Below are 27,931 nucleotides of genomic sequence, written 5' to 3'. Positions count from 1 at the left end.
GTTGAATAGAAAACAATTTGGCCAAGTGAAATACTGCTTAGGAGAGCTATTTCAGTCAGACCTGGCTTTAATAAGCATCTAAAACCCACTGCCACAGAGTCTAAGCCTCAGTGAAAACTTGCTTGAGTGTTAACTGGTTTGTTCAGATTCCTACACCTCACTGTCACTTATCACTGGGTCAAAAGCTACAAGCTTTTCATGACTCAATTGGGAGGACTGGAGTCAAGTGCAGATTCTGCAATGAATTAGTACCTCTGATTTTTGCAAAATATTGAAGTATTCAGACTGTAAACGGCCTTGAAAGGAGCAAGAGTAGGAAGTGGAGAGTGTCCTACATAAAACACCTGCTCTAATGACGGATACTTAGGAGATGCTTACTGTAATATAGGAGGAGTGATCTCAAACTTTCCATAAACGGTAGAATTTGAGTACAATTCTGATTGTGGCAGGTAGTTAAAACTGACTTTATAAAATTCACTTATTCATGAAACAAATCTCTTGTTTACTGTTATATTAATTTTCATGACTCTTAATGAGTCAAACTCTGAGGCCTGATCCAAGAACAGTTGACTGATGTTTTTCCTTAAAATTTTCGTACCACAATCTGAGCCTTTGTCTGTGGCTTTTCTCATTTTCTCCAAGTCTTCCCTAGATCACAACTTTTCAGCTTTCCACTCCATACCAGAAATTATCTTCATAACTTCAACTAATGCTTCAAGGTAGTACTGCATCTTCTAACCTTCCACCTTTGAGATAAGTTGTTGAACCAATAGTTGGGTTCTACTTCGTATTTCACCTGGAAACTAAGCTTCAGTTGCACATTTCTTTCATGAAATAACTATATGAACTAGTCATTCATCTCCTCTTCTCATGAAAAATGACTTACTGCAACTGCAAATTAATTCACTAACTCGTGTGAGATATTGCTTACATGTGTAGGGTACTCCAGGAATACTCCTAGTCATTTTTTTTTTTAAAGCAGTTGGAGGCTGCCATTACCTCTGCCATCACTCTGAATGAATGTTTGCAAACTTTTAATCAAGTTTCCTCAGGTGCCGACATTTTATAATAATTACAGAGAAACCCTGGAGAAATCCAGTGCATCTACCTTACTCATCACTGGTCCAACTGTGCAGCGAAAGAAGAGCTAACAATTGATAACTAACCCTGGACTTGCTATTGTAGCAAGTGCTCTAATGTCCGTAAGCTCTGGTGGCGTTAGTGCCCATGAAGAAGCTTGTATATACACATTCAATAAAAACCAAATAATGCAGACACTGGAAGCCTGAAATAAAAATCACAGTGCTGGAGAAACTGAATGGGTCTGGCAACATTGGTGGAGAGTCACAGAGATGCGTAGTGTGGAAACGGACCCTTCGGTCTAATCCAAACATACCGACCAGATATCCTAAATTAATCTAGTCCTGTTGGCCAGCATTTGGTCCATATCCCTCTGAACCCTTCCTATCAAGTACCCATCCAGATGCCTTTTAAATGTTGTAACTGTGCCAGCCTCCTCCACTTTCTCTGACAGTGCCTTCCACACACGCACCACCCTTTGCATGAAAAGGTTGCCCTTTAGGTTCCTTCTTCATCTTTCCCCCTCACCATAAACCAATGCCCTCTAGTTTTGGACTCCCCCAGCTCAGGGAAAAGACCTAGACTACTCACCCTATCCATGCACCTCATGATTTAATAAGGAGAAACAGTGTTAAAATTTCCAGTCCTAAATGAGGATAGTCAATTAGATAAGACTCAAAACATTAACTTTACTTCTCTCTACACAGATGTTGCCAGACCGGAAAGTGAGTTTTTCCAGTATTTTTAGTTTTTATTTGTATGTATGTAGCTTTTGTTAATAGGATGATCATGACCAAAAGGGAGTCAGGAATGGTGTCAATAGAATCTCAAAGTCCACCAACATAAACATAGAACTCATTGAAAACGTCTTGAAGAACAAAACGGATTTATCTCTCACATATTACTGAGTTGGAAGTGATAAACTCTTCACAAGTATAAGAATCAGTCGCATCAAATACAGATTATTCAAAGAAAACTAACCAGAATCTTTCAGTTCCCAAATGGTGCAGATATGCATGTAAACATAATGAAAAGGCAATTGTTTGACCCCCTCAAGGAAAATGGATCTCAGTGTAGCAAAGTTATTTCTTACAAATCTTGCGTGTTGTTACTCACCTCATGAGAGTTGGTGCCATGTGCCACTCTGGTTTTGCAAACTACGAAGAGAAACAGGGTATCATTAAAATGTATGGAGTGACCAAGAGAACAGCCTGAGAAATTTTCCCATACCTCACTCTCTGAAGTAGTTTTTAAAATAAGTGTAGGTTTAATGGCAGAAACAATGACCATTGTGCCAATCAAAGCATCAAACATTGGTCCAACAATACCTTAGCTGTCCAACATCTGGCTATGCAGAACTAGCACACGTGGCTGAAACTGTAGAAATAACTCAAACATACAAGTAACAGGTCATTCAGCCCAACCAGACAGGTCTGGCATTTGCAGTCCACTTGTGGCTCCTAACATCTTGCCATGAATCATTAGAATCCTCTGTCCCTTTGTCTCTCATATGTTTTTCTAGTTCCCCCCCCCCCCCCAAAAGCATCTATACTATTCACTTCGATCACACAGTACATTTTCACCACTCTTTTGGGATGAAGAATATCATTCCCCCCCCTTAATTCCCAATTGGATTCCTTGGGGATGACTTTGTAAGGTTGGAGAGGTGGGCAGCAGTTAGCTCAGTTGGTTGGACTGCTAGTTTGCAATACCAACTGATAGCAAGTCCACCAGTTCACTTGCTGTAACGGCTGTGACCCCCATGAATGTTATACCTTCTCAGCCTCATTCCTTGCCCAACGCGTGATGATCCTCAGCTTAAACACACCACCCATCGTCTCTCACAAGAGAGAGTGGTGGTCCTCTGGAATTATGACGACTTTACTCTTATTATTGGTTTCTAATCATGCTGGTTTCTGTATCTGCTCTATCAAAACTACTCAAATTTTAAAAGACACCTTAAGTGTCATCCGGCAGCCTTTTTAAAACAAACAAACAAACAAAGTCTGTTTTCCTTAATGAATGCCCACACATTTCTGTATTTCTATTTTCTATCCCCTCCCCAGTGCCTTTTTGTAATTTTTTTTATAATACTGATTATGAGGGAGATAAAATTGCACTATTCAAAGAAGCGAAGCCTCAGAGGAATTTCGCTTCTGTGATCATACCAGAGGCCAGGGCTCCTTGGCAGTGCCTTTCAGGCTGTACAAAACACCAAAATAAAAAATGGCAGGTAGGTACAGTGGAGTGGGGGTCATTGTGAATGCACCCAAATTTTTGCTGCACTTTGATAGTACATGCAAAAGTAAGTCAGTGAAGTATAAAACTAGGTGTGAATTTTTTTTTGATGTTTTGTTTACTTACGGAATACATCATTATTTGTTTTCCTACTACATACTAACCAAATGTCCTAGCAGTCTACCATGATGTCTGTTCAAAATACTTAATCAACGAACACCCTTCAACTGTTTATCTTTAATCGTACAATTAACATAACATTGACAGGACCGAGAAGTGAAAGAAAGTGCAGACAAGATCGGCTGAATAGGTTCCTGCTCCATAACAACTCTGTGGTTCTGGGAAGAGCAGAATCAAGTTGAAGTGTTTGGAATGAGGTCAGCCAGGTGGACCTCATACTAGGAGTTCCCTAATTGGACCCAGGTTAACAGCCCCAGTCAGGGAGCTCTGGCTCACAGACAAACAGGCGTGTCAGAGGTTCTGTTCACTCCAGGAACCTGCTCTGTGCTAACTGGGTCAGTGTCTTGTACCATGCATATGTAAACAAAGGGTGGGATACCAGCCTTTGAGAAAAGTTATTTCATAAGTACCCACTGGTTAAGCTCATAATTCCTTTAGGATATTTACTAATCAACTGGCTCAGAAATGTCATGGTACAGCTCTGGAACAAGGCGGAATTGTACCTGGGTCTCTTAGCTCAGACGTAGGGATACTACCACTGTGCCACAAAAATCCCTCAACTATTTTATAAAACATTTACAAATTAGAAATATCATCCAAATAACTGGTTAGTCACCGGGGGACGTCAGGAGAAATACTGGGAAAATATTCAGCAACTTTTCAAAAGAAATATTTCTAAATTCTGGAAGGAATGATTTCTGACATTGCTTTATGATGGTGAGACTGGAGAAAGGCAGGCAGCTACTTTTCTTTGGCAGCTTGGCAAGTGCCCTTGCTGTATTGCTTCCAGAACAAAACAACAGTTCATGTACTCCTAACGTAGGAGCTGACAGAAGAGGTTTATTGCGATCACCAAACTCCACTTCAAAACTCTTATAGGAAATGTTTGAACTGATTTAAAAGCAAGGCCCACAGTAAGTCAGTCAATTCTTGTATTTTGCCTTAGCTTTTGAATACTTACTGAATGGGAATGTCAGCTTGTGCTTCGTGATCTCTGCCATAGTGTCCTCCCCACACTGACTGCTGAGCTCCATAAAGGGAGGAGAACAAATTCTCTCATCTGCAAAAGAATCATCCATGGTTTTAGCAGAAAGCGCTCGCGGGAGGAAGGTCCCAGTCTTTAGCAAACCTTTCAGTAAAATCTTGCACCCAGTTTCAATACAGTTCAGTGATAATGGGAACTGCAGATGCTGGAGAATCCAAGATAATAAAATGTGAGGCTGGATGAACACAGCAGGCCCAGCAGCATCTCAGGAGCACAAAAGCTGACGTTTTGGGCCTAGACCCTTCATCAGAGAGGGTCTCTGATGAAGGGTCTAGGCCCAAAACGTCAGCTTTTGTGCTCCTGAGATGCTGCTGGGCCTGTTGTGTTCATCCAGCCTCACATTTTATTATCTTCAATACAGTTCAGTCTGTTTGGAGAGAAAACTTAAGGCAAGATGTCAATTCACTCATGTACATTGTGACAAAAGGAGGCTACATGGTGATTGGTCGTCCTTGGTTCCTTTAACATACTTTTTGCACAGTCATCAATACTATCACTCCTGTATTGTGCAGAAATTTGAAAGTTTACAACTGATCGACCACATTAACATTTGGATTTTGTAACAGTTGTGGTAGCGCTCTAATGGGCAACAGTACTGTTCGACAATCAATCATATATAAATTAGGGGGCAACAGTAAGCCACTCAACCCCTTGAGCTTGCTATGATATCCAATAAGTTATGCCTTATCTGATTGTGGCATAAATAAAAATCAATATCAAACAGAAAAGGTAAGAACTTTCAAAGGTGAAGATCATGAAACTACAAACAGGCAAAGTTCAATGAGGCAAACTGGACCAAATTAACATCACAGAAAAGAGACCATCGATAGCAAATGGTCATATATGAGATAGAGAGAATACTGAATAGATGTAATCTTAAAAATCAGGAAGAGATTGCTTGCATTTCTTGGGATAAAGAAATAAAAACTAGGTGTGAAAAGACAAAGAAGGAATATGAAAAGGGAATTGCAAGGCGTTTATGAGCCTTGTAACAACAAACAAAATTCTATGAAAGATAGATTTCCCGTTTGCAACTGATGGGCCTAATCCTGGAGGCTGAAGATCAGGTAGAGTGCTCACTGTAATTAAAAAGATCGATCAGACAATGACTTGCAGCATCCATATGCAGACTATTACATCTAAAAATCAAGATGTTGCTGTTTGAGTTGCCCTGATGCTTCAAGGATTTTCTACCTCAGTATATCACTAAAAGAATTTACATAGAAGAACATGCAACAGGAGGAAACTTATCCATGCAACATCCTCTAAACAGGCCAGAAATGTGTTTCTCCAAGTGTAAATTCTCATTTCTTCAGATCATAATTGCTGTTGAAGGGTCCAAGATTTAAAAAAGGATCTACTTCTGTTTTTACTTTTCCTCTCTCTCCCCCTATACAGATTCTAAGAAGTTTTAGATTAGATTAGATTACCTACAGTGTGGAAACAGGCCCTTTGGCCCAGCAAGTCCACACCGCCCTTGAAGCATCCCACCCAGACCCATCCCCATATAACCCACACACCCCTGAACATTACAGGCAATTTAGTATGGCCAATCCACCTAGCCTGCACATCTTTGGACTGTGGGAGGAAACCAGAGCACCCGGAGGAAACCCACGCAGACACGGGGAAAATGTGCAAACTCCACACAGACAGTTACCCAAGGCTGGAATTGAACCCGGGTCCCTGGTGCTGTGAGGCTGCAGTGTTAACCAGTTGTGCATATAAGTAAAGTACACACACAAAATTTTTATTGCCTGCTCCACATGATTTTACATTGGAGAAGAAATTCCAACTTGCACTTTTCAGACCTTGCACAGTTCATGTAGGAACTGAGCCACAATTTCTTTAATTACTGGTTACCCCAAATCAGCATAAGATGTATAAAATAAATCATAACAAATCTGAGCAAGAGAGAGGCATCCAGCGGGATGGTGGCAGTGGTTTTGAGCTGGAGTTGTCAGCCTGCAAATGAAACTTGGATAATAATTGGTTTCTGGACAACATCACCATGGCAGCAGATGCTGCACTGGGATAGCAAGACAAATAAAACAGAAATCATAAGTCACAACATACTTACAGGCAAATCAAAATAAAAATGCCGGATGGCATAATTATAACTATTTAAGTACACAAATAATTCCAATATGTTTGAAGTGTAGGCTATTCAAAAATCCATATGCATTGATATCATGCACTGAGGTGAACAGGAGGAAATTATAAGAAAACATGCCTGCTGCAAACCACAATTCATACTATAGCCTTGACCTATTCCACTGGCCACAGTTCAAGCTCCTCCAAGTGAAATATGGAAACCTCAAATGGAGTGCTGTGTCAAAAGAAACTAAGTAATGGGAAATCTCCACACAATGCAAAAAACTTGTGTAGACATTCGCTTGGTTAAAATGGAGACTGCACTTTAGAACAATACAATTCTGTATATTTGGTGCGGCTGCGTCCATCTCAACAAAGATTAATTGCACAAAGTGAATTCAGAATAAACACCAATCCACTGACGGGTCCTGGCAAGGGAAGCAGAAATGTTAAGATTTTCTGGATCAGTCTGTACTTAAAATAAAAAAGGCTCATTTGTTATAGAGAAACCAATTTTGCACACAAATCCCAATGAGCTTGAACCAAGCGCAATGGGCTACTCATTCCACAAACTCAAATTTAAATCCTTGTTTATTACAGTTAATTGTCATGTCAAGTTGGTACTGTTTATGGTCTCCCTGGCCATTGCAATTCCCATTGTGAAGGGTACTTTCCTCATTTCAACACGAAACAATTCTGCTTTAGTGGCACTGCCCCTCATTGAACTTAAGGCCAGATCAAAGTAGGCGTCTGCACATATCCACGTCGCAAAACCTACTCATTAATAAGATGAGGGATGTGGAAACAAGAGAAAGATGGCAGAATTACTCGGGCACATACTTTTGAATCCCGACTGTGTGGAAGCAGGCCACTTGGCCCATCAAGTCTACACTGACCCTCCTGATAGCATCCCACAAGGGCTTGCCCACCACCCCTACAACCTTGCATTTCCCATGGCTAATCCATCAAGCCTGCACACCTCTGCACACTGCAGGGCAATTTAGCATGGCCAATCAACCAACCTGCACATCTTTGGACTGTGGGAGGAAAGCAGAGCACCCAGAGCAAACCCAAGCAGACACAGGGAGAATGTGCAAACTCTACACTGAAAGTTGCCCGAGTGTGGAATTGAACCTGGGTCCCTGATGCTGAGGCAGCAGTGCTAGCCACTGTGCCACTCCACATTTCTGTCTGCTATCTCATTTTGCTTTAAGGTGGGCTCTTTTAGACAAGTTATGAGAAAGAGGAGGTTTGGTTGGGATGTTTCTCACAAAAGATTACCCCACAATACTGCCAAATGTGGGCTCTCACATTAAGGACAACCATTTGAGCAAGGTATCAGAAGACAGTCAATGGTGCAGAGCTGCACTCCAACGATGATGTTTTTCCCAAAAGGAAGGGAGAAAGCTAGACCCAGAAGGGTAACAATCTTTTCCAACTGTTCGCGTTCCCTTCCAGCCAAACATTTACAAATCTCCAACAGGGCCCGCGGATCAGTCAGTGGAGAGGGACTAACTCGGAACTGCTGGCTTTGTCTACATTTCTCAGAGTTAGAATGTCTTGCTGTTGTGCAACATTCTTTCCAGCAACCTGGCTGACAGATGACCAATCTCATCAACATGTGAAAGGTAAATTGGGCACCAAAGGGCCTCCCAACTCAAAAGTGTGTTTCTGGCACTGCAAACCTGGTGAACAGGCTAAACTGAAGGGTCTCTACCTGAAACGTCAAACTTTCCTGCTCCTCTGATGCTGCTTGGCCTGCTGTGTTCATCCAGCTTCACACCGTGTTATCTCAGATTCTCCAGCGTCGGCAGTTCCTACTATCTCTACATAGATGGCTAAACTGCTGCCTGACGGTTGTGACCTATCAAAATTATGCTGCAAAAATGAAGATAATCAGGTGCATTGCAGACTTTCAGAATACAGGGCTTCAGGTGTCAGATTTTATTTCAAAAGAGCATTTATACCTGAGTTTTGGTGATTATTAACTGGGGTAAGCTTAAATGGAAGAAGTTGCATTGTAAATTCAACTGCGAATTATAATTTGGAAATCAGGTTTGTTCTGGAGATCTGGCTGCCTGGTGTGCAGGCAATAATCTGACCTAGACATTAGAAGTGGGGTTAAAAAAATAACATGTGGACAAGTACCGAAATAGGAAAGGTTTAGAAGGAACTGCAGATGCTGGAGAATCTGAGATAACAAAGTGTAGAGCTGGATGAACACAGCAGGCCGAAAAGCATCAAAGGAGCACAAAAGCTGATGTTTCAGGCCTAGACCCTTCTTCAGAAAAAGGGGTCTAAGCCCAAAACATCAGCTTTCCTGCGCTGCTGATGCTGCTCGGCCTGCTGTGTTCATCCAGCTCCGCATCTTGTTATCTAAGGTTGAGAAGGATAAGGGCCAAATGTGGACAAATGGGGCTGGTTTAGTTTGGGAAACTTGGTCAGCATGAACAGGTTGGACTGAAGGGTCCATTTCTGCGCTGTATGACTCTCACAGGAGAATCAAAATGTTGAGGAATGGGACGCAGTTTCACAAGGTGTCAACTGGTAGCGCAGGGAGGGTACATTCAGTACACATCGTCAAAAAGTCTGTATTCAGATCACTCAAAAACCTTCTTTGAAACTTGTCTGAATTTAAGTGTTATTGGGATAGGATGTCTCCCTTCTTGGCCTTACACCTATTTTGATTTCTAAGTACCAACAACACTGTGCGAGTTGCCCAGGGGAACCGGCTGGTGAAACAAAAGACACAGCCGGGCAGCAATTAAGCGTGGATAACAAGGCTCTACACACAATACCAAAAAGTCTCTTATCAATCAGAGACCAATAGCTGTAGTCTAAACGAAGATAGAAAGAAAATTCAAACTGCCTGATCACAATATAGTTAGACCAAATAATAAGATAGTGAGATTGTTGACATTTCTGGTCTGACTTAAAACAGTGTTTTTTTTAATATAAAATAAACAGAGGCCATGATTTTAACTTGACGAAAAAAACTGAACTGCCTATTAGAGAACCAATTAGAGATACATATTAAACAACTACTCCATTGTGCAAGAAGAATGTCTCATTCATTAGTATGAAACTCCACTTCAGCAAAGCAATGACATGTGCATGATATAGAAGAAAACATCCTGTAAACCCTGTTGTCTAAAGGCATAAGGGTCTAAAAATGCTAAGCAGTGCATGGCTAGGTCATATGGGCATCGAGAGAGAACAGCTTAGGATCTTGAAGGAGGGGCCAGTCCCACCATTTGAGTCTTCTTCAGAGCCTCTGTAACAGCGTCTATCACAGCAGCATTGTCATTTTAGTCAATCTGTTCAGAGATGTTACAACACCTCTGGGACAGGTAGGACTTGAACCCAGACCTTCCTGCCCAGAAACACTACCACTGTGTGACAAGAGCTCCTACCACATCAGTGTAACCTGTGCAGAATTGCCCCCATTGTAATAAACATCTTATTTAAGACAACAGCCTCTACTTATTAGATCATCAAATAATTTTCCTCTACCATTTTAGACCAATCAGGTTCCTTAAATCCTGGTCTTAATAGAAGATGATGACAGCAAATTAACTTTATTGTGAATAAATGTTGAATGGAGCTGTCTGCGCCATGATGGTTGACAGTCCGGAAGGCTCACACAACCTAGTGGCTATTCGTGCAGGTTCCATTTAGCGAGCTCCTACATGCTGGCAGCACAGTGGAGGTCCGAGCATTTCTTCAGGCACAGCTTTAAGGCAGCTGCTCGTGCAGACTGTCAGCAGTAGGAACAGCTGTATGTTCATAAACACAACAGAAGTGAATCTCATACCAAGGTTCAACAATGCAGAATCAACAGTCGGGGGAAAAATAAGTGTTTCAGACCTGGTAAGAGAAACGCAGTAGAAGGGGTGTGTTCTGAATTCTCCACAGCTGTATTAGGAACTCCAAAACAGTAACAGAATATTTTGGGTGTCAATGGTCTATAGAACAGCCCAGAGTGGAGGAGCTGTCGGATAACCAAATGAACGCTGTAATGTTTGAGAAAAAGTTCAACTCTTATTTTGAGCACCAGTTGCGTTTCACAATTGTAGACAACTTAGGGGGTATTAGGGAAGAATGGTGATTTGAGCTTCACTTCAGCATGTCCTGGAAAGGACATGTTGAGTTTTTGGGGGATCACCAGGTGTAGGGCCAGAGTTCAGTTGGAACTGTGGTGGTCTGGAATCGTCAATGACACTGAAAATCTCAAAGAAGCTTGTGAAACCTGCAAAGACGCTCAACTGGCAGAATTGTTCTTCACTGTTATTAACAGGAAGGAGCATTCAGCTTGCAAGAGTCAGCAAAGCTTGTGAGAAAACACAAGCAACCAGAAAGCAGCATATCCCACTTGAGCTCAATCATGTCTTTTAAGGATTCATCATTGAGGCTGTGGCATCGACTGCAGGACTGTAAGTGATAGCAGTATTGCACACAAAGTTGTTACGGCTAGAAAAATCTTCCACAAATGGCAACTGATGCAAGATCAACAGTAAACTTTAAATTGGAGGTTGATACTTAGTTTAACCAAAGACATTTCAGATGAATGTCCAAGCTGCATGCAAGACATATTTTAAAAAATAAATCAGGGTTTACAATTATATTCTGTGCTTAACCTGTTCTGCTTAGAAATATTATATTCACATTGGGAGACAGACTCAATTTGTCATCTCAGAAATGCATGTTCAACCCACTTTGTATGTTGATGCAAAGGGTTAAGCAGGTGAAGTCAAGATGTTGTGCAGAAATTTAAGACACTGTCACACCTCACTGCAGTACCACTCTGGAAATCTAGCACCACTATTCACACTCTTATCAAAACCCTAATAACACTCATTGATAAGACAGGCTTCCGGGACTAAATGTCCTACTCTTGTTCGATAGGTGGCCCTAGCACAGTGTGTACAGATCTGGTCAGAGACAAGTTTTCCTGGGATGTGAACCTAAAACCCTGTGATTCAGTTAAATATGTGTGGCCACCTGATCCACAGGCTAACTCTTCAAGTTCTGACTGATTAAGATGGCATTGTTAACCATCCTGACTTACACCTATCTGCCAGCTAATGGCATCCACTGATACGAGCCCACAAACGGTTCAGACAGAAAAGGTCCAAAGGCAAAGGACTGGGAATAATCCTTCACCCCCACAACAGTAAACATGGCACGGCAGCTGAATTAATAGGATAATAACAAAAACGTGGTTATACAAAACAGAGTTTAATTTGTCAGAGTGACAAATGTTCCTCCATAATTAGGAATTTAAATACAAAGACAAAGACATTCTGCTTCAAGGCTCAAAAACTGCATTTTTTAAAATCATATTCACCTCATAGCTCAGTCATGAAGAAACAGCATACAACTCTTAAGCTACCTCCCCTGTGCCGGAGGTTTAGCGATGGTTCAACCAAGTTTGTGGCTAAAATGGCTTCACCATCACGACAAAAGCAAATTTACAATGGTCACCTGACAGAACCACAGACACCAAAGACAAACCTCCTTCGCTCCCTCACGCACGTCCTTTAATAAGCAACCCCGTCTGGCTATTCCACTTCCCGGTCATCCTGCATATCCAAGATAAACAAGCCCGAGTTACCTACCGTGCTGCTCTCAAGAGTCTCAAGCTCAGGTGCACAGACTGCACAGCCCAACAAATTCAACTGGTCTCTGGCCTTTACAAAAAAAAGGTTAAAACATTAAATAGAGTTCATATAAGCAAACAATGAGAGAAACTTAAAGCAGCCTCTGAGCAGCAGTAGCAGTTCATGAACTTTCCGTGGGATTAATACTGCACAGACAATGGGCTCACTGTTGTTCAGGTCGAGTCAGCTGTGACAACATCACTGTTTGGTCATTTAAAAAAAAGAGGCTCAGTGTTAAGCTGTGTGGACTCCCTGAGATACAGTTCGGTGGCTTCATTTAGCAAAGGCTGTGGTATCCTACCTAATGCATGCTCAACAGTGAGCTGTTTGTAAAAAGAATGTAAATTGCAGGAAATACTGTTTAACTGCCTTCAGAAGCCAGGTGGTGAGTAGAAACAGCAAACAAATTATTATATTGCATGCTCACGATGACTCTGCTGGGCCTGGGTTCATAACAAAGACAAATGAATACAGTAGGGCAAGCTCAAGTGCACTGATTACTTCCCAAGAATAATGCATTTATACAGTAGCTTTAAACAGGAATATACTCCAAAAAGAGTGGGCACAAGATCTGTGAGGAAAGAGCCTTGGTGGAGAAAAGGTGTCAGGGATATGATGGTATTTGTAGAGGCCAAATGGATGGAGGTGTTTTTTTGAGGTGGTTGGGGGATGGGGATTAATGCTGAAAGGCAGTAATTGATTTAGTGCATTAGCTTGAATGGAGACCAGGTAATCAGGGATCAGGTGGGAAATAGAAGGCGAGGGAAAGAGGTTGATCGTATTTAATTGAATGCTAATTGGCAGGATATTGCTGGGGTGTGCATGAAACTGAGCATGTTGCTTTGGGCAAAGCCAAACATCTTTACCATGTGGTGGATAGCACTTCAAAAAAGGAAAAAAAAAATTTAGAAACAAACAATGGATGTGAGCATCAGATCATAGAATCATTACAGTGTGGAAACAGGCTCTTCGGCCCACACCGACACTCAGAGCATCCCACCAGGACCCATTCCCCTGTAACACATCCCTGAACACTACAGGCAATTTAGCACGGCCAATCCACCCAGCCTGCACATCTTTGGACTATAGGAGGAAACCGGAGCACCCGGAGGAAACCCACGCAGACTCATGCAAACTCCATACAGTCGCCTGAGGCTGGAATTGAACCTGGGTTCCCAGTGCAGTGAGGCAGCGGTGCTAACCACTGAACCATTGTGCTGCACCCAGAGATAGATTCAGGGAAGTTATCTAACCTAGATATCCACCAGTGCTTACATTGCTGAGGCAGTAAGTTAAATGCATCTTTCCAAAAAAAAGTGGAGTATTTTTTAAAATGTTGAAGTTTTTTTTTCCTTTTAGTTAGGCAATGGTTAATGTCAGCTCCGTTCCACACACTGATGGGTAGATACAGCAATCTATTTCAGCAGCAGCAATGAAGGAGCTTCTCTGTTCAGGCTGAGAACAAAAGTTCTTTTAAGTCAAGGTACAATCTTTCCCATAGGCTGAAGTGTTCTAAAGCCAATCTGATTGTGACCGGAAAATTGGGAACATTACAGCTGGGCCTTTTCTCCTGTGATGGTGAGCGCAAACAATAAGTAAAATTATTAGACCGCATTGCCTGCATTCCAAGCTTGTGATGCTACTGATGTTCACGGGCTTTCAAATGAACACCTCATGAAGCAGATGCAGAGCAGCTCTTTAAGCAGGCGTCATGGGTTTCTTCTGAAGCTACTTCAATTTAAAACTGGAGAACAGTAGAAGTTGCATCAGTTCACAGCTGGCATGCTGGATAACACCATTAATGCCACTATTTCACAAGGGGAAACCACTTATAAAAACTATACTGGTTTGCAAGGTGTATCTGTGTGTTTTGGGGGACTGGGGGACTTTACAGTTCATTTTATCACATCAAAAAAAATGTGAAGGTGTCTTGACTGACAGAACAGAAGGATCTTGAAGTGCATGCCCACAGATCTCTGAAAGGGGAGCAGTGTAGGTAGGTTAAGTAGTTAAAAAAAGCAGATAGGATACTTTGCTTCATCAGGAATATTGCAGGAACACTGTTGCTTGCTGCATTTCCACTTAGTGCCAGCATCAAGTTCAACCTGCAAGCACTATGCAATTAGGATAAGAGCAAATATGTCAATTCAATATACAAAGACTGTAAATAGGGACAATGTAGACTTATTGGCTGAATGGCCTGCTCCTACGTTACAAATTCGATATAAGAATGAAAGAAGAGATTTAAAAAATATGTTTATGTAATCTACAAGATCTAAAAGCTTCTGTGGAGGGCCTCTAGGTTGAGAAAGGGCATTAGTTCCTCTGTAAATGTGGGGATAATCTCCAACGGACAGTTCGCAAAGAAGTGTCAAGCTCCAACACCTTGTTGGATTCTGGGCTAGCCCTTCCACTCATCTTATATTTGTCACTGTGCATTGTTGTGATGGGTGTATATTGTAGGATTTCAGATTTCACAACCAAGACTGAGGTGGAAAGTTGCCCCTCAGATCCCTTTTAAATCTTTCTTCCCTCACCGTAAACCTATGCCCTCTAATTTTGGACTCCCCTACCCTGTTTTTTTTTTAAATTCATAGGAGGAGGGTGTTGCTGACTAGGGCCAACATTTAACGTCCATCCCCAATTGCCCAGAGGGTAGTTAAGAGTCAACCACATTGCTGTGGGCCTAGAGTCACACACTGGGCAGACCGACTAAGGATGGCAGTTTCCTTCCCTAAAGAACATTAGTGAACCAGATAGGTTTTTCTGACAATTGGCAATGGTTTCCCAGTCACCACGAGGCTCTTAATTGCAGATTATTTTAATTGAATTCAAGTTCGACCATCTGAAGTGGTGGAACTCAAACCCTGGTTCCCCCCAACATTATCTGGGTGTCTGGATTAATAGTCCAGCAATAATACTACTGGGCCATCACCATCCCCCGTGACATACAGAGAAGCATAAAGTTGGAATGGGGTTTCAAACATTTGCTTCAGTTTGTTGAATGATGTCAATTCTGTCTTGCTCAAGCAGAATTTACAAACTGGAGAGGCCTGTACAGCTTTCAGGTTGAACTTGATGCTGGCACTCAAGTGGAAAAGCTGCAAGCAACAGTGTTCCTGCAATATTCCTGATGAAGCAAAGTATCCTATCTGCTTTTTTAACTACATGCCCTACCTACACTGCTCCCCTTTCAGAGATCTGTGGGCATGCACTTCAGGATCCTTCTGTTCCGTCAATCAAGATGGGATTCAGTCACACTGGATCTGGGAACTTGCCCATTAGGTATTATATCATTAGACTGGACCAAATTTCAGAAAGCATTTCCTACTGTACCAGGGTGAATGCCTATAATTTTGTGCAGTATCCATCCTGAGCGAGGTCCTCCACATGGCCAACATTTCGCTGCCTATTTAAGCTCAGGTGGAATTGGTTTTATCTATGCAAAATAATGTCTTAATCTTTCAAACATTCAGGTCAATGGTCTGGGATATATTTCATGTCTGCAGGATGAAAGAACAATGTTCTATTGCAAAGTGCCATCTGGTTGCCCCAGGACAAAGAAAACTGGATCCCAGATGAATCTGTGCTCATGTGTTGTTCAGGCTGCTACAGAACTCCAATCACAAACACCTTGAGCACTGCATGTTCACATGATGGCCTTCCAGCTTTGCACTTGAAAACCAGGCCGAGACCAACAATTAATTCATTTAGTTCTCTCTATTCCTAATGGTATCTGTTTAGATTCGTCAGATGCTCTCCAGTCTTCTGGAGTTCAAGACACCATGAATTGAACAACTATAAATGGATTCCAAAATCCAACATTAAAAATGAGCCTTGGAATTAAGTTCATCCTCCCCAACTAAGACCAACCATTACACTCATACTCTCAGCCAAGAGCAGACAGGGAGCTGGTGGCCTAGAGACTCTGGCATTATTCTGGGGACCAGAGTTCAAATCCCATCTCAGCAGATGGTGAAATTTGAATTTGAGAAATATCTGAAATTAGACGTTTAATGATGACCATGAAACTATGTCAATAGTTGGGAAAAACCCATCTGGTTCCTTCCCTAAAGGGCATTAGTGAAAGTGCCATCCTTACCAGGTCTGACTTACACATGGCTCTAGACCCACAGCCATGTAGGTGACTCTTAACTGCCCCCTGGGCAATTAGGGATGGCCAATAAATGTTGGCCTGGCCAGTGAAGCCCACATCCTGTGAAGGAATTTGATAAAACATGCTGCAGCGAGAACGTGGAGTCTTCCAGGTATTTGGATACATTCACTGCCTGAAGCTTTTTTTAAACCTAGTTCTGCAGTTGGCAACATTAAACCTGATAAACGAAACCATTCCCTGCTTAGGCGTTTAACTGCCTTGACCGGTTACGGAAGATCAATTCGCATTTCAATTACCTAATTGGTCCTAGAGGGGCACTGGACACAATTTGGACACCAAAACAGAAGGAAAGATTGCAGCACTCAGCCAAAAACAGCTCAAGAATTAAATTAGTTCACAGTTCAGATTATTTTCACATGCTAAAATGCGTTCTAAATAAGGCACAAAAGGACACATGCTTATGGGGAAGCAGTAAAAGGAAGCTGTCTCTAAATCTAGACCACTCATCATGGTACAAAGTCAACTTCTGCCACTGCTTGGAGTGGCATATGTGCTCACCTGGGCTTGGGGGATAGCCCATATGAAGTCTACTTCAAGGAAAGTGCACACTGGTTAAAACAAATTGTGAACACAAACTGAAATAGGATTATAATTGAATGTTAAAACTGCTACCTCCACAGGACAGGATTATTCGTGGAGATTACACATCCAAGATTTTCTAATTTATTCTTTTATTCTACAATAGTTACATAAGCTTATCATTGATGGCATGTAAACTTTTGAAGCAAGAAATTTACTTTTATCTGAATCTACACTCCTTGCAGCTGGGCGCACAATTGACAATTTGCAAACACAGTTCAATAAATTCAACATTTCCGAACATCCCACTCAATTAAACCTTTTATTGATAAGCTGATTACTAAACGGGTGCCTAATTTTGAAAAGCACGACCTGATGAAGGGTGGCAGAAGCAGATTTAATAATAACTCTCACAAGGAGAGGAGTAAGCAAGTGCAGAAAGAAGAGACCTGCTGCCCTGAGGGGTAGGTGAGGGGCATACCTCTTTCAGTGAGCCATCAGCAGCACAATGGGCCAAATGGCCTAACTCTTTTCAATATTAGTCCATGATTCTATGTTGGTGAACTTCCTTCACCTGCTCCCTAACACCCAACTTTCTAGAGCAAACACATTATTGACCAGTCACGTACATTCACATGGATTCACCAGTTAAACACATTCCAGGAAATCAGTTAAAACCAAATCAGCAGATGATGTCTAGACACCATACATGGGAAGATACATTGTGGCTGTAGTCCTGGCTGTGTATTTAACTGCAAAGTAGAGTCGCAACATCAACTCTTCTTTGCCTGTTAAATCAAAAACATTATTAAAACATTCTGGATTCTTGCACACATGACAAGAGTTCTTGCTACATGGTCTTTGTCGGCTCTACAGATGCAAGAATTCATGGCAACTTTACCTTTGAAGTGAACAAAAAAAACAGCCTAGAATCAGAGCAGCAAACTCTTCTCAGCAATTAAAAGCAAGCTGAGTGCGCCCGGGGAAGGATCAGGCAAGAAAAAGAAGAGATAACAAGGTGTAGATCTGGACGAACACAGCAGGCCAAGGAGCAGAGGAGCAGGAAAGCTGACATTTCGGGTCTGGACGCTTCTCCAGAAAAAGTGAATCCAAAATGCATCCCCCCAACCCAAGAAGAAGAAAAAAAAAAAATCAACCTTTCAAACAACAAAGCAATTCAAACTGATCCAGCTTCCATCCTAACGGTCATTATTCTAGTTCCTTTGGAGGAGAATCAATACTGCTCACATTTCCTTCATGCAGCAGGAGAATTTTCTGCAGTTCACATCTTTACTCTCGAGGAGCACTACTTAACATTAGGGTACAGATCCACTGTTGGAAGTCACCTGGATGACATGCTGGCTCATTCAAATACAACACCCTGAAGTATTTAACAGAAGTGAATGATGCTAACAATGTGTTCAAGTAATGCCAATTCTTGCTGGTGACTTTACTTGTGAAAAGTTCTGATGTGAGATGGTCTTTTGAGCAAGTGATTCTATGAAGTAATCAAACTTTAAAAGATGCTCATCAGTACAAGAATAATCTAACAGCAAAAAGCAATCCAAGAAGTTATATTATTTTTATTAAGAGGTTGATCTAGCACTTGAATCCAGCTTCTGCCAAATTGGTTGTTGAATTGTTACACAAAATTTGTCAAGATTCGCTAATGACCTTTACTAGCAAAGTGAAAGAAGCAGGAAATCCAGGGCCTGAATCTAAGCAGAGAGTGATTCTTGACATTTATTTCAAGCCCATACATGTTTAGGAAGCCATCTTTCCTCAGTTGCAAATGAAAAACTGGGAATAAAGCTACTTTCCCTCTTTGGATGCACACCAAACCATTAATCGCTCACATGAACATGCAGGGAAACAAGGCTGCAGTCAGCCCGTAACATCAGCGCTCACCTCATTTAAAATTACACTGCATCTTACACTGGGCCCCAGAGCCAGTAGAAGCACTCAACAGTATTCCACTGGTTCCAGCCAACTTAAACAAACCATGAGCTTCACATTTCATAGAACTCAATGAACTGCAGATTTTTCAATCAAACTAGATTGATTTTAGATAGGCTTCTGGCCATGGTGAGGTTTGTCATGGCGTCTTCAATGCACAATACCCACAAGGAACTGCAGACACTATATCTTGTTTAACATTCTGCAAGATTATGTGCGCTATATTTAGTCTGTGAGATTTTCCAGCTGCTCAGACCATTCATCATTTGGAATGCATTAGCATCATTCTTTTCAATAACATTCACATAGCCCTCAAGTCATCCTGGTCCCAAGGAGAGCCACTTATTTCATTCAAAACTTAGAGATGGTTTGTCTTCAGAAAACAGATTTAGACCAGTTCTGAAATGCATTTGTTGATAAATCAGTCAAAATGACTGCAGACGCTTAGCAACAAGCAAATTAAATCAGTTTACAGTTTTAAAAGTCTTTTTTGAGTCACACTTTATTTTAGCTAATTACTACCCTCGTCATTACTCCCTAACTTATTGTAATGCTTTAGTTGACAGAAGATCCGTCAGCCAGCCAATCTCCTTTATTCAAGTCTCTGAGGCTACAGCTTTGGAAGCCAAGCTAAAAAGATGTTATTAGAATGCAGCATTCAAAAAGCAGCCATAATGAGGTTTTTTAACAAGGTGTAGAGCTGGATGAACACAGGAGGCCAAGGAACATCATAGGAGCAGGAAAGCTGACGTTTCAGGCCTACACCCTTCCAAGCATTCACAGATATGGCTTATTCCAACTCTCCTTTATTAGCCTTGAACATCCTCGGACAGGAGTGTAGACACTAAGTCGATAGAGTATTTGGGTCTACTGATAACTCCTCGTACTATTCCATCCCGATCCACTGAAGTTGAAAACATCACCTGCAGTTTCTCATTGATTTGGCATTCCAAATCAATTTTCCAACACAGGGAAATTTCCCATTTCTCGAGGCAGCACTGGGACTCAGTGGTTAGCACTGCTGCCTCACACCACCAGGGATCCAGCTTCAATTCCACCCTTAGGTGACGGTCATTGCAGAGTTTGCACATTCTCCCTGTGTGGGTTTCCTCCCATAGTCCAAAGATGTGCAGGTTAGATGGATTGACCATGCTAAATTGCTTAGCGTCCAGGGACGTGCAGGCTAGATAGTTAATCATGGGAAATGGGGTGGGGGGGGGGGGGGGTTGTTGGTATGATGTTCTCTGGAGAGGCAATGTGGATTCAATAGGAGAATAGCCTGCTTCCACACTGTGGGGATTCTACGATTCCGTCAAAAGCAGGCACTTTCCAAAGGCCCAGTCAGTCTTACTTCGAAAAGCACTTAAAGCAAGTGCTGCATTTAATAGACTTGGTGCTGAGGATAGTCGAGCAGAGCAGACAGGCAATGCATCAACGGCAGGCTGAGCTAGACAACAGTAAATAAATCTAAGGATGTCATATTCACACTGTATAGTGCTTGTCAGAATGCACCTGAAGTATCACACCGCACAGGGAGAAACATGGACTTAAGCAAGAAAAAAAGGTTAATTACTAGCAAGAAGCATCCAAGCTAAAGATGAGAGGAACACTGGCTGGAAACAAAGGGTATCTAAGAGGTGATCTTAAAACCAGAAGAAGTGGGAAAGGTGTCACATGTTACTGTTGAAAACATGTAGGTGTGAACCTGCCTTAAAATCTGGGGTTAAAAAATGCCAAAAGAACTGCGGATGCTGTAAATCCAGAAACAAAAACAAAGTTGCCGGAAAACCTCAGCAGGTCATTCAACTTGAATCGTTAACTGAATTTTCCTTCACAGAAGCTGCCAGACCTGCTGAGCTTTTCTAGCAACATTGGTTTTTTTAAAAAAACCAAAAGCCTTGTTTTTTTGCACACCTGAGTAAAAGCAAAATACTGTGAATGCTGGACTTCTGAAACAAATGCAGAGAATGCTAGAGAAACTCGGTAGGTCCATCAGCATCTGTCAGCAAAGAAACAGAACTAATGTCTCAAGTCCAGTATGAACTGGGTCTGAAGGAAAGTTGTACCAGACTTGAAATATTAACTCTTTCCAAAGATGCTAACAGACCTGCTGAGTTTTTTCTGACATTCCCTGCATTTGTTTTGTCTTTCGTACAAGAATACACGGTATATCTGGAATTATACTTTAAATTAAACACAAAGATTAAGACAAAAGGGACATGGGTTCAAAAAGTCTCTTGATTTGAGGGATAAGCACATGAAGGAAGAACTTTTCAACAGATAACTCGTTTTTGTATGTTTGGCCAATGGACAAACGCTAGCCAGGGTGGGTTAACAGCATTGTTCTTCTGCACCAGAGCAGATTGTCCGTCTGCTGTAAGGAATTAATGGCTTAAACAGACCCCGAATCCAGACCAGAGGGCATGCATGCAGTGAGGTAGGACTGAATCTTTCCAGAATCTCATTCAAAGATTAAGGACAGCAACCTCAGTATTAAATTCACTGGGTGCAGGGAGATAGCGGAGTTTGAAATAAATAAGTACAGCGCCAGAGTAGGGCATTGGGTAAAATCCTGTGTCCTCTCACAGGGCTTGTTTGGTGGCAGTGTTGGCATCTAATCAGGCAGGATGGTGGCAGGTAGGGGCTTCCTCTCCAACCTAATTAAGTGAATGGCCTTCTTGCACTGCTGCCAAATGAGGCCTACAAGAGGCAAATAGTGACCATTTCCAAAGGGCCTCAGCCTGGCCTCCACTGGAGTGTTGATCCAACATGCCAGGCAGCACACATAAGCGGCGGACAAACCGGCATGTTCCTGCGCCTGATTGAAGATCCTGGCATCAGGAAATGGGCAGGTCGAGAGAGCCAGCACCTTGCTTTTCTCTTTCTGCCAGCTCACCTATAATGTCTCCCCTGCGGACCTGCCATTCCATAAGTGCCCCTCTCAATCCCTCACTTGTGGCTCTGAGTGGCTGTTGTTCCAGAAACACACACAGTCACTCGGTCCCCAGGCGATGCTGCCATTCAGGAGAGAGGTGGCAGCCGCAGTCCAGTTGGAAACCTTTGGCCAATGAGAGCTCGGCCCCTCCCAGCAAGGTTCTTAGCCCAGGCTGAGGTCAAAACTGCTTGTTTGATCTGCATGAACTACCACCAAAAGGGGCTTCCCTGAATGACGTGAAGCAAGGCTGTCCCCTCTCTAGCCAGCATGGGATTTTGCCTTTTGAGTTAGCTTAGAGTGTTCAGAGTAAAGTGCAGTTTGTACAGGAGGACATTATTGGAGATGATGTAAATGCAAATGGATTCAACTGTCTGATGATAGGGGCTGGAGTATGTAGTTGGGCAATATTTCCAATGTCAAAGGATGGCATTGGTCCACATGTGAACAAAACATTGGATTAGAAAATAGTATTTCAAAGCTTTGAATCTGTGGATTGAGCCTGGTATGGCTCCTAAGGAGCTAGAGACTGCAGGAAATCCAGGAAGAATTAACAATGCAGTTTATGCTTGTTGGAGTTCGCTCCTCGCATCAAGTACTTTTGATTATTTTCACAAGGTAAATGTTGCATGCTGCATCCTGCAAAATAATACAACTTCCCATTCAGAATCCCAGTTTCCAATAAGGTTGGGACAATTGCAGTGGAAGGCTTATAATTTATATGTCACAAGCAACTCTCTTCAGATAACATGGGGCTTTGATAGTATGCCAAACAGCTATCATTCAGATTTAACAACATACATTTTGTAACAGATAATTAGCAATTTGCTTTGAATTCCAGCAATATGGGTAAACTATATACCTTGCATGCAGCTTTCAAGTCTACGGATCAGCTCATATGACCTGCATCTGTCCAGCAGGGTCCTGATTGCAGGCAGTGGGTCCAGAATGATGGTCTCTGGATGGGAATCAATATAGTCCTGAAAGTACAGACACAATAGTTCAGCACTCATTCCATTTATTTTTCATAGCTTCACATCTTCAAAGGGCAATTGCCCCAAATCTTCGACCCTCCATTTCATTCCCTGACAACTGGAAATCCTTCCCCAAAAAGATGCTTGCTTCTTTGATACCCATTTACGCCCACTTCTCCTCTGTTGAATCACTCATGGTGTGGTTCTGAAGGCGGCCCTTTGATAGCATTGAGCTCGTCATTAAGTCTCATCCAGCAAGCATTGGGAATATCACAGTTATCTTGTTTTGATCTGTACCTACAAAAGCATCACTCAGACATTGAAAACGCCAAGCTTCCTCTGGGTTCCAAAGCCAATTGTAGCAGCTTTATTATCTCAGATCAACTAACAATGTATGGGTCATCAGTCTACGATTTGGCATGAACGGATGATATACCGGACAGTTCAGGTCCTCAAGACCCTATGATGCTTGACGAACTCAGTCTTGAAGCTAACAAGAGTTCAGCAAAGTACAAATTGAAGTGTCTGGCATCAAAACATTTAATTCACACAATCACTGGAGTCACATGTAGGCCAGAACAGGAAAGGATGGCAGATTTCCTTCTCAGAGAACCAAATGAGTTTTTAATGTCAGATGAGTTTCACGGTTACCATTATTGCTGACTGGATTTCAGTTCTGGGATTTTGTTTTGTTTTAAAATGTTAATTAATCAGATTGACATTCCACCAGTTGCCATGGAGACAGTAGAACCTGTGATCCTAGGACATTAGCCTCTGGATTGCCAACATTAACACTTCATCATTTCCCATTTTGCACTGTAGAACAGACCAGGTTGGGAGTGGGTAGAAGAAGTGGGTGAATCTCACAAATTATTAAAGGGAAGGAAGAAAGGAAAATTAGTAATCAATGGGAACAGGCATATAGGGAAAGTAGTTTGCATAGAGGACATTGATATTTGAGAGAAGTTGTCAAGGGAATGGGGTAATAGGAGACGAGTACTATCATGTGGGTAGGAGATGATGCAATGGCTTATTGATATTATCACTGGACTATTAATCCAGAAACTCAGCTCATGGTGGAATCTGAATTCAATAAAAAATATCCAGAATTAAGAATCTGCTGATGACCACGAAACCATTGCCATTTATCGGAAAATCCCATCTGGTTCATGAATGTCCTTCAGGGAAGAAAACTGCCATCGTCACCTAGGTTGGCCTACATGTGACTCCAAACCCAGAGCGATGTGTGATTGGCGAAACGGCAGCGGAGAGTCAATTAGGGAGGCTGGCGACACCCTAAACCTGTAAATGAATTTTTTAAAAACTGAAAACAAAATGTTGATGCAGGACCACAGGGTGCAGGACAGTATTCCGGAAATAACCAAGGCAGGAGCAACTACAGCATAATGATGTGAAACTGCGTCCAATCCGGAGGTTTGAGTTAGGATGAGGCAAATATTGACTGATTTTCTGCCCCTCTAAATTAACCGAGAGATATCCTGGCGAGCTGTGTAATAGCAATAATCCCTCCCCATCAATCTTTCTTGTTCTTGCCTTCCTTTGGCAAAGGAGCATGAAAACCTGTTCTTCCCAGATCCCCAGGGAAAGAAGTTGAATTAGAAGCCTATGCAAACACTTGATTCTATAAAGTAAGAACAGAGGGAGGAGGGAACCACATGGGGAGCACGAACAACAATACCAGATTTACACATTAAAAATAACATTGTACTTGGGATATTTTAATTTTTGCGTCCAAAGCAAATTTAAAATCCAGTGCAAGGGCTCCTGCGACTCAGTGGTAGTCGCTCTACAACAGCTGGATCAGAAATATCCGACCTGCTAAGTGCAACAGCAAAATGCGGAAAAATATCACAAGCAGTAAATCATAGTCGTCTCTACGTTAAACTGGAATGTTCAAATAAACAACATAGTAAGCAAGTTTTATTTGTTTTATAAAGTGTGGAGCTGGGTCAGAGATTTACTGCGTGACTGAAGAAAGAAGATGACTCAGCAGAGTTATTGAAGTTAAAATTAAAATCTGGAGACGTTGGGATGAACTGGACTCTCAGTTGCTGTAACTGCAAAAGGATTAATGTGGTGATGGTGGTAGAGGTGGCGAGAGGACGAAGAGGGGGAGTAACGGCCGAAAATCTTGACAGTGGGTGTGTCCAGAACCAAGGGTCACAGTGTGAGGATTTGGAGTAGACAATTTAGGACGGAGATGAGGAGACATTTCTTCACCCAAAAAGAGAGTGATGAGCCTGTGGTATTCATTACCATAGCAAATAGTTGATGCCAAAAGGTGACTAAATATAGCACTTGGGCAAATGGGATCAAAAGTTATGGGAAGAAAGCATGTTTAGGCTATTGAGTTGGACGATCAGCCATGATCATGAAGAATGGCAGAGCAGGGTAGAAGGGCTGAATGGCCTCCTCCTGCTCCTATGTTCTATGTTTTTATGCAGTTATTGCAGAGATGTATTTGTCAAAATTTGAGACAAAGGTCAAAATTTGAGACAAAGATCAAAGTGGATGGTTTTCTTCATGGTGAAAGAGAAAGCACTTTTTTAAAAAATGGCACCAAATTGATAATGCACTGTAGGCTTTGGGTCACCAATTCATCTGAGATGGATCACAAAGGAATAAAGACAAAAAAATCTGAATTTCTGATGCAATTCCACAGTGGTCTCCCAAACTCGAGAGGGCACCCACCGCAGTCTGGAGGCTTGGTGCCAGCGTGTACTGGATTGGAAGGATTGTTGTTCTGAATTTATTTCTGTTTTCTAATTTATTTCTATGATTTATAATGCTGGGATTTATATATCTTTAGTTTTCTAATTCTTTTTCCTAAGAACTTCCACTGAAGAATCTAAATACTTAGGTACCTTGTACCTAAGATGGCGCAAGAAATAGTAAGTTGTTAACTTTTCACTGTACTCGGTGGAGTACATGTGACAATAAAAAGTTAATTCTATTCAATGCAGGCATAAAATCATCTTAAGTACTGCCCAACCAGCTGAGGTCCGCTAAGGCTAAAATGGTTCTCTGTGCTTTGGGGTTGGCAATTGCCTAGATGCTGTTGGAGCAGCTGGCCTGCACATCAGGCAATGGAGGCTAAAGGCCTCCAAACACACTAATTTCAGTCTGAACACGAATGCCAGCTGGGCAAGCAACAGGAGGATGGGCACGCAAGGAATCATGTCCATCAAGGAATCAATGTCTTCAAAAGCAGCAGAACGTGAGAGATGACCCAGCACATTTCCTCATGCCAATGCATCATGAAGATAACTTGGAGAAGTAACTTATGGACAAACCCAATTAATTTTTGGTTATTTGTTCTTCTACTTCTTAGCTTTGTATCGAATGATTCATAGAAGCATCAAGTTTCATTAAAACAATATTTTATTAACTTGATGTGCTATAATAGTAAATGAATCCAGCTGTGCATTGCTTATAAAACTGCAATTCTCTTTTGACCTACGCCTCTTGAACTGCTGTCTGCTCAATTTTAAATACTTTTACTTCACACTAAAGGAATGCCAGTGGCAAACAGACTGCCTTCCTACAGGCCATGCCACTCTAATGGAAAGCCTTAACCTAGAGAGTCACGTGGCCAGGGATGTCACCAACTGCTGTTAGCCCTCAATTAAAAGCGTAACTGCAAAGCCAGATACCATCCGTCTCAGTTATGAATGTTCCCTCTCACTCTTTCTGGAGAGGAGCTAGAAAATTTCTAACTGTTTGGGCCATTAAACTTGTTTGTGAGAGATGGTTTTGCGAGAATATAAAATTTGTCAACTGGTGCATGGCTGCTAAGCTTAGAGGATGTTGACTAAAAGAACTGTTGGGTGTCAACTTAGAAAGACAACACCAGATAAAAGTAAACAGTGATGAAAAGTGCATTTTTCAGGTGTTGCCCATTACAAACAGAAAATGATGGAGTGACAGTATACTTGTGTCTCTATTTGCCTTTCTATTCAGGTGGAATAGTCCTTGGTGTGAATGGTATTCAACATAAAAAGGACAAGAGACTACCAGTTGTTTCCATTTTGGATTGGGGATGAGGTTGTCAACTCTAGTTGACCGTTTTCTTTTTGTTTCTAGCTTGTGTCTCCGACCACCAAACACATTTACAACCCACTGTCCCCACAACCAGCAACCCCACTAATCCTGACAGCTAATCAGCCTTCCTTATCTCTACCCAATTTGTCAGTGTTAAACAGAAATATTCAAAAGAAAAAACACTTTTAAAAAAAATTACTCCAATGATGCCTCCAGGGGTGTTCACAGCCACATCCAGATGGTTAGGTTTAATTCCTGGAGACTTCCAGGCTATTCCTGGAGGACTAACAATCTGGACTGGGGCAGAAGTGATACACAACCAGCTCCCCCCTGCCCCCACCAACCCTTGTGTTAACAGGGAGGTTCTCATTGTTGGGGCCAGAATGGTGTCCTTACCTGAAACCTCTGCACCAGCTCCTGGGACTGCGCATCATTTTGGTCCGCTTCCAGAATGACATCAGTCAGTTTGTGGATTATAACATCAAGTGGTCCCTGCTCCTCAATTGGTTTTTCCAGGTCCAGCTACAAGGTAAGGAGAAATTGAAAAGGTTTAAATTTTTGTTTTGAAACATGTTCTGCCTCTTCCAGATCACTGACAGAAATACATTCACACTTGTTACAAAAACAAACAGCAGGTTGGAACATGACTGTTGCCCGAAGAACTGGCGACTGAAGCAAAAAGAAGGCTGCTGTGATAATTGTAATAAAATTTGAAGCACTTGGTTGGTAGAGGGGCAGATGAAACGTCTGGAATGTCAACAGACTGCCAGCCAGTAAGTGCCCATCAAGACAGAAGCAATATCAGTAGAGGATCATTAAGCATTAAAAAAAAATTAAAACATTAAAAATTTAGTTGAAAATTAAAAACAGCCTTTGGCTGATTCACAGGGGTCCATGTGAGAGAACAGTGCAGTTTTACATTTATCAATTTGGTGGGGAAAATAGAAATAGCTTGTTACCAGCTACTGAGGTATCATCTTAATATAATCCTAAAGCTGAGTACTATCAAATGATTCA

The 27,931-nt window shown here is 41.9% G+C and overlaps 1 protein-coding gene across 4 annotated transcripts in view; it reads right to left on the bottom strand.

Annotated features, from left to right (window-relative positions):
* The window catches only part of itpk1a (inositol-tetrakisphosphate 1-kinase a), a 222,824-nt gene that overhangs the window by 25,925 nt on the left and 168,968 nt on the right, over nucleotides 1-27,931 (bottom strand). For all 4 annotated transcript variants that reach the window (XM_048537571.2, XM_048537570.2, XM_059649065.1 and 1 more), the window contains 4 exons: nucleotides 27,311-27,436; nucleotides 22,741-22,858; nucleotides 4,460-4,558; nucleotides 2,197-2,237 (listed from right to left, as the gene is read on the bottom strand). In XM_048537571.2, the coding sequence (XP_048393528.1) occupies nucleotides 2,197-2,237; nucleotides 4,460-4,558; nucleotides 22,741-22,858; nucleotides 27,311-27,436 (384 nt within the window). The remainder of the gene's footprint in view (nucleotides 1-2,196; nucleotides 2,238-4,459; nucleotides 4,559-22,740; nucleotides 22,859-27,310; nucleotides 27,437-27,931) is intronic.

Source organism: Stegostoma tigrinum, chromosome 10 (genome assembly GCF_030684315.1).
Source record: "Stegostoma tigrinum isolate sSteTig4 chromosome 10, sSteTig4.hap1, whole genome shotgun sequence".
NCBI lineage: Eukaryota > Metazoa > Chordata > Chondrichthyes > Orectolobiformes > Stegostomatidae > Stegostoma > Stegostoma tigrinum.
Note: the sequence above shows the minus strand (reverse complement) of the source record. Positions and strands in the feature narration are given on the sequence as shown.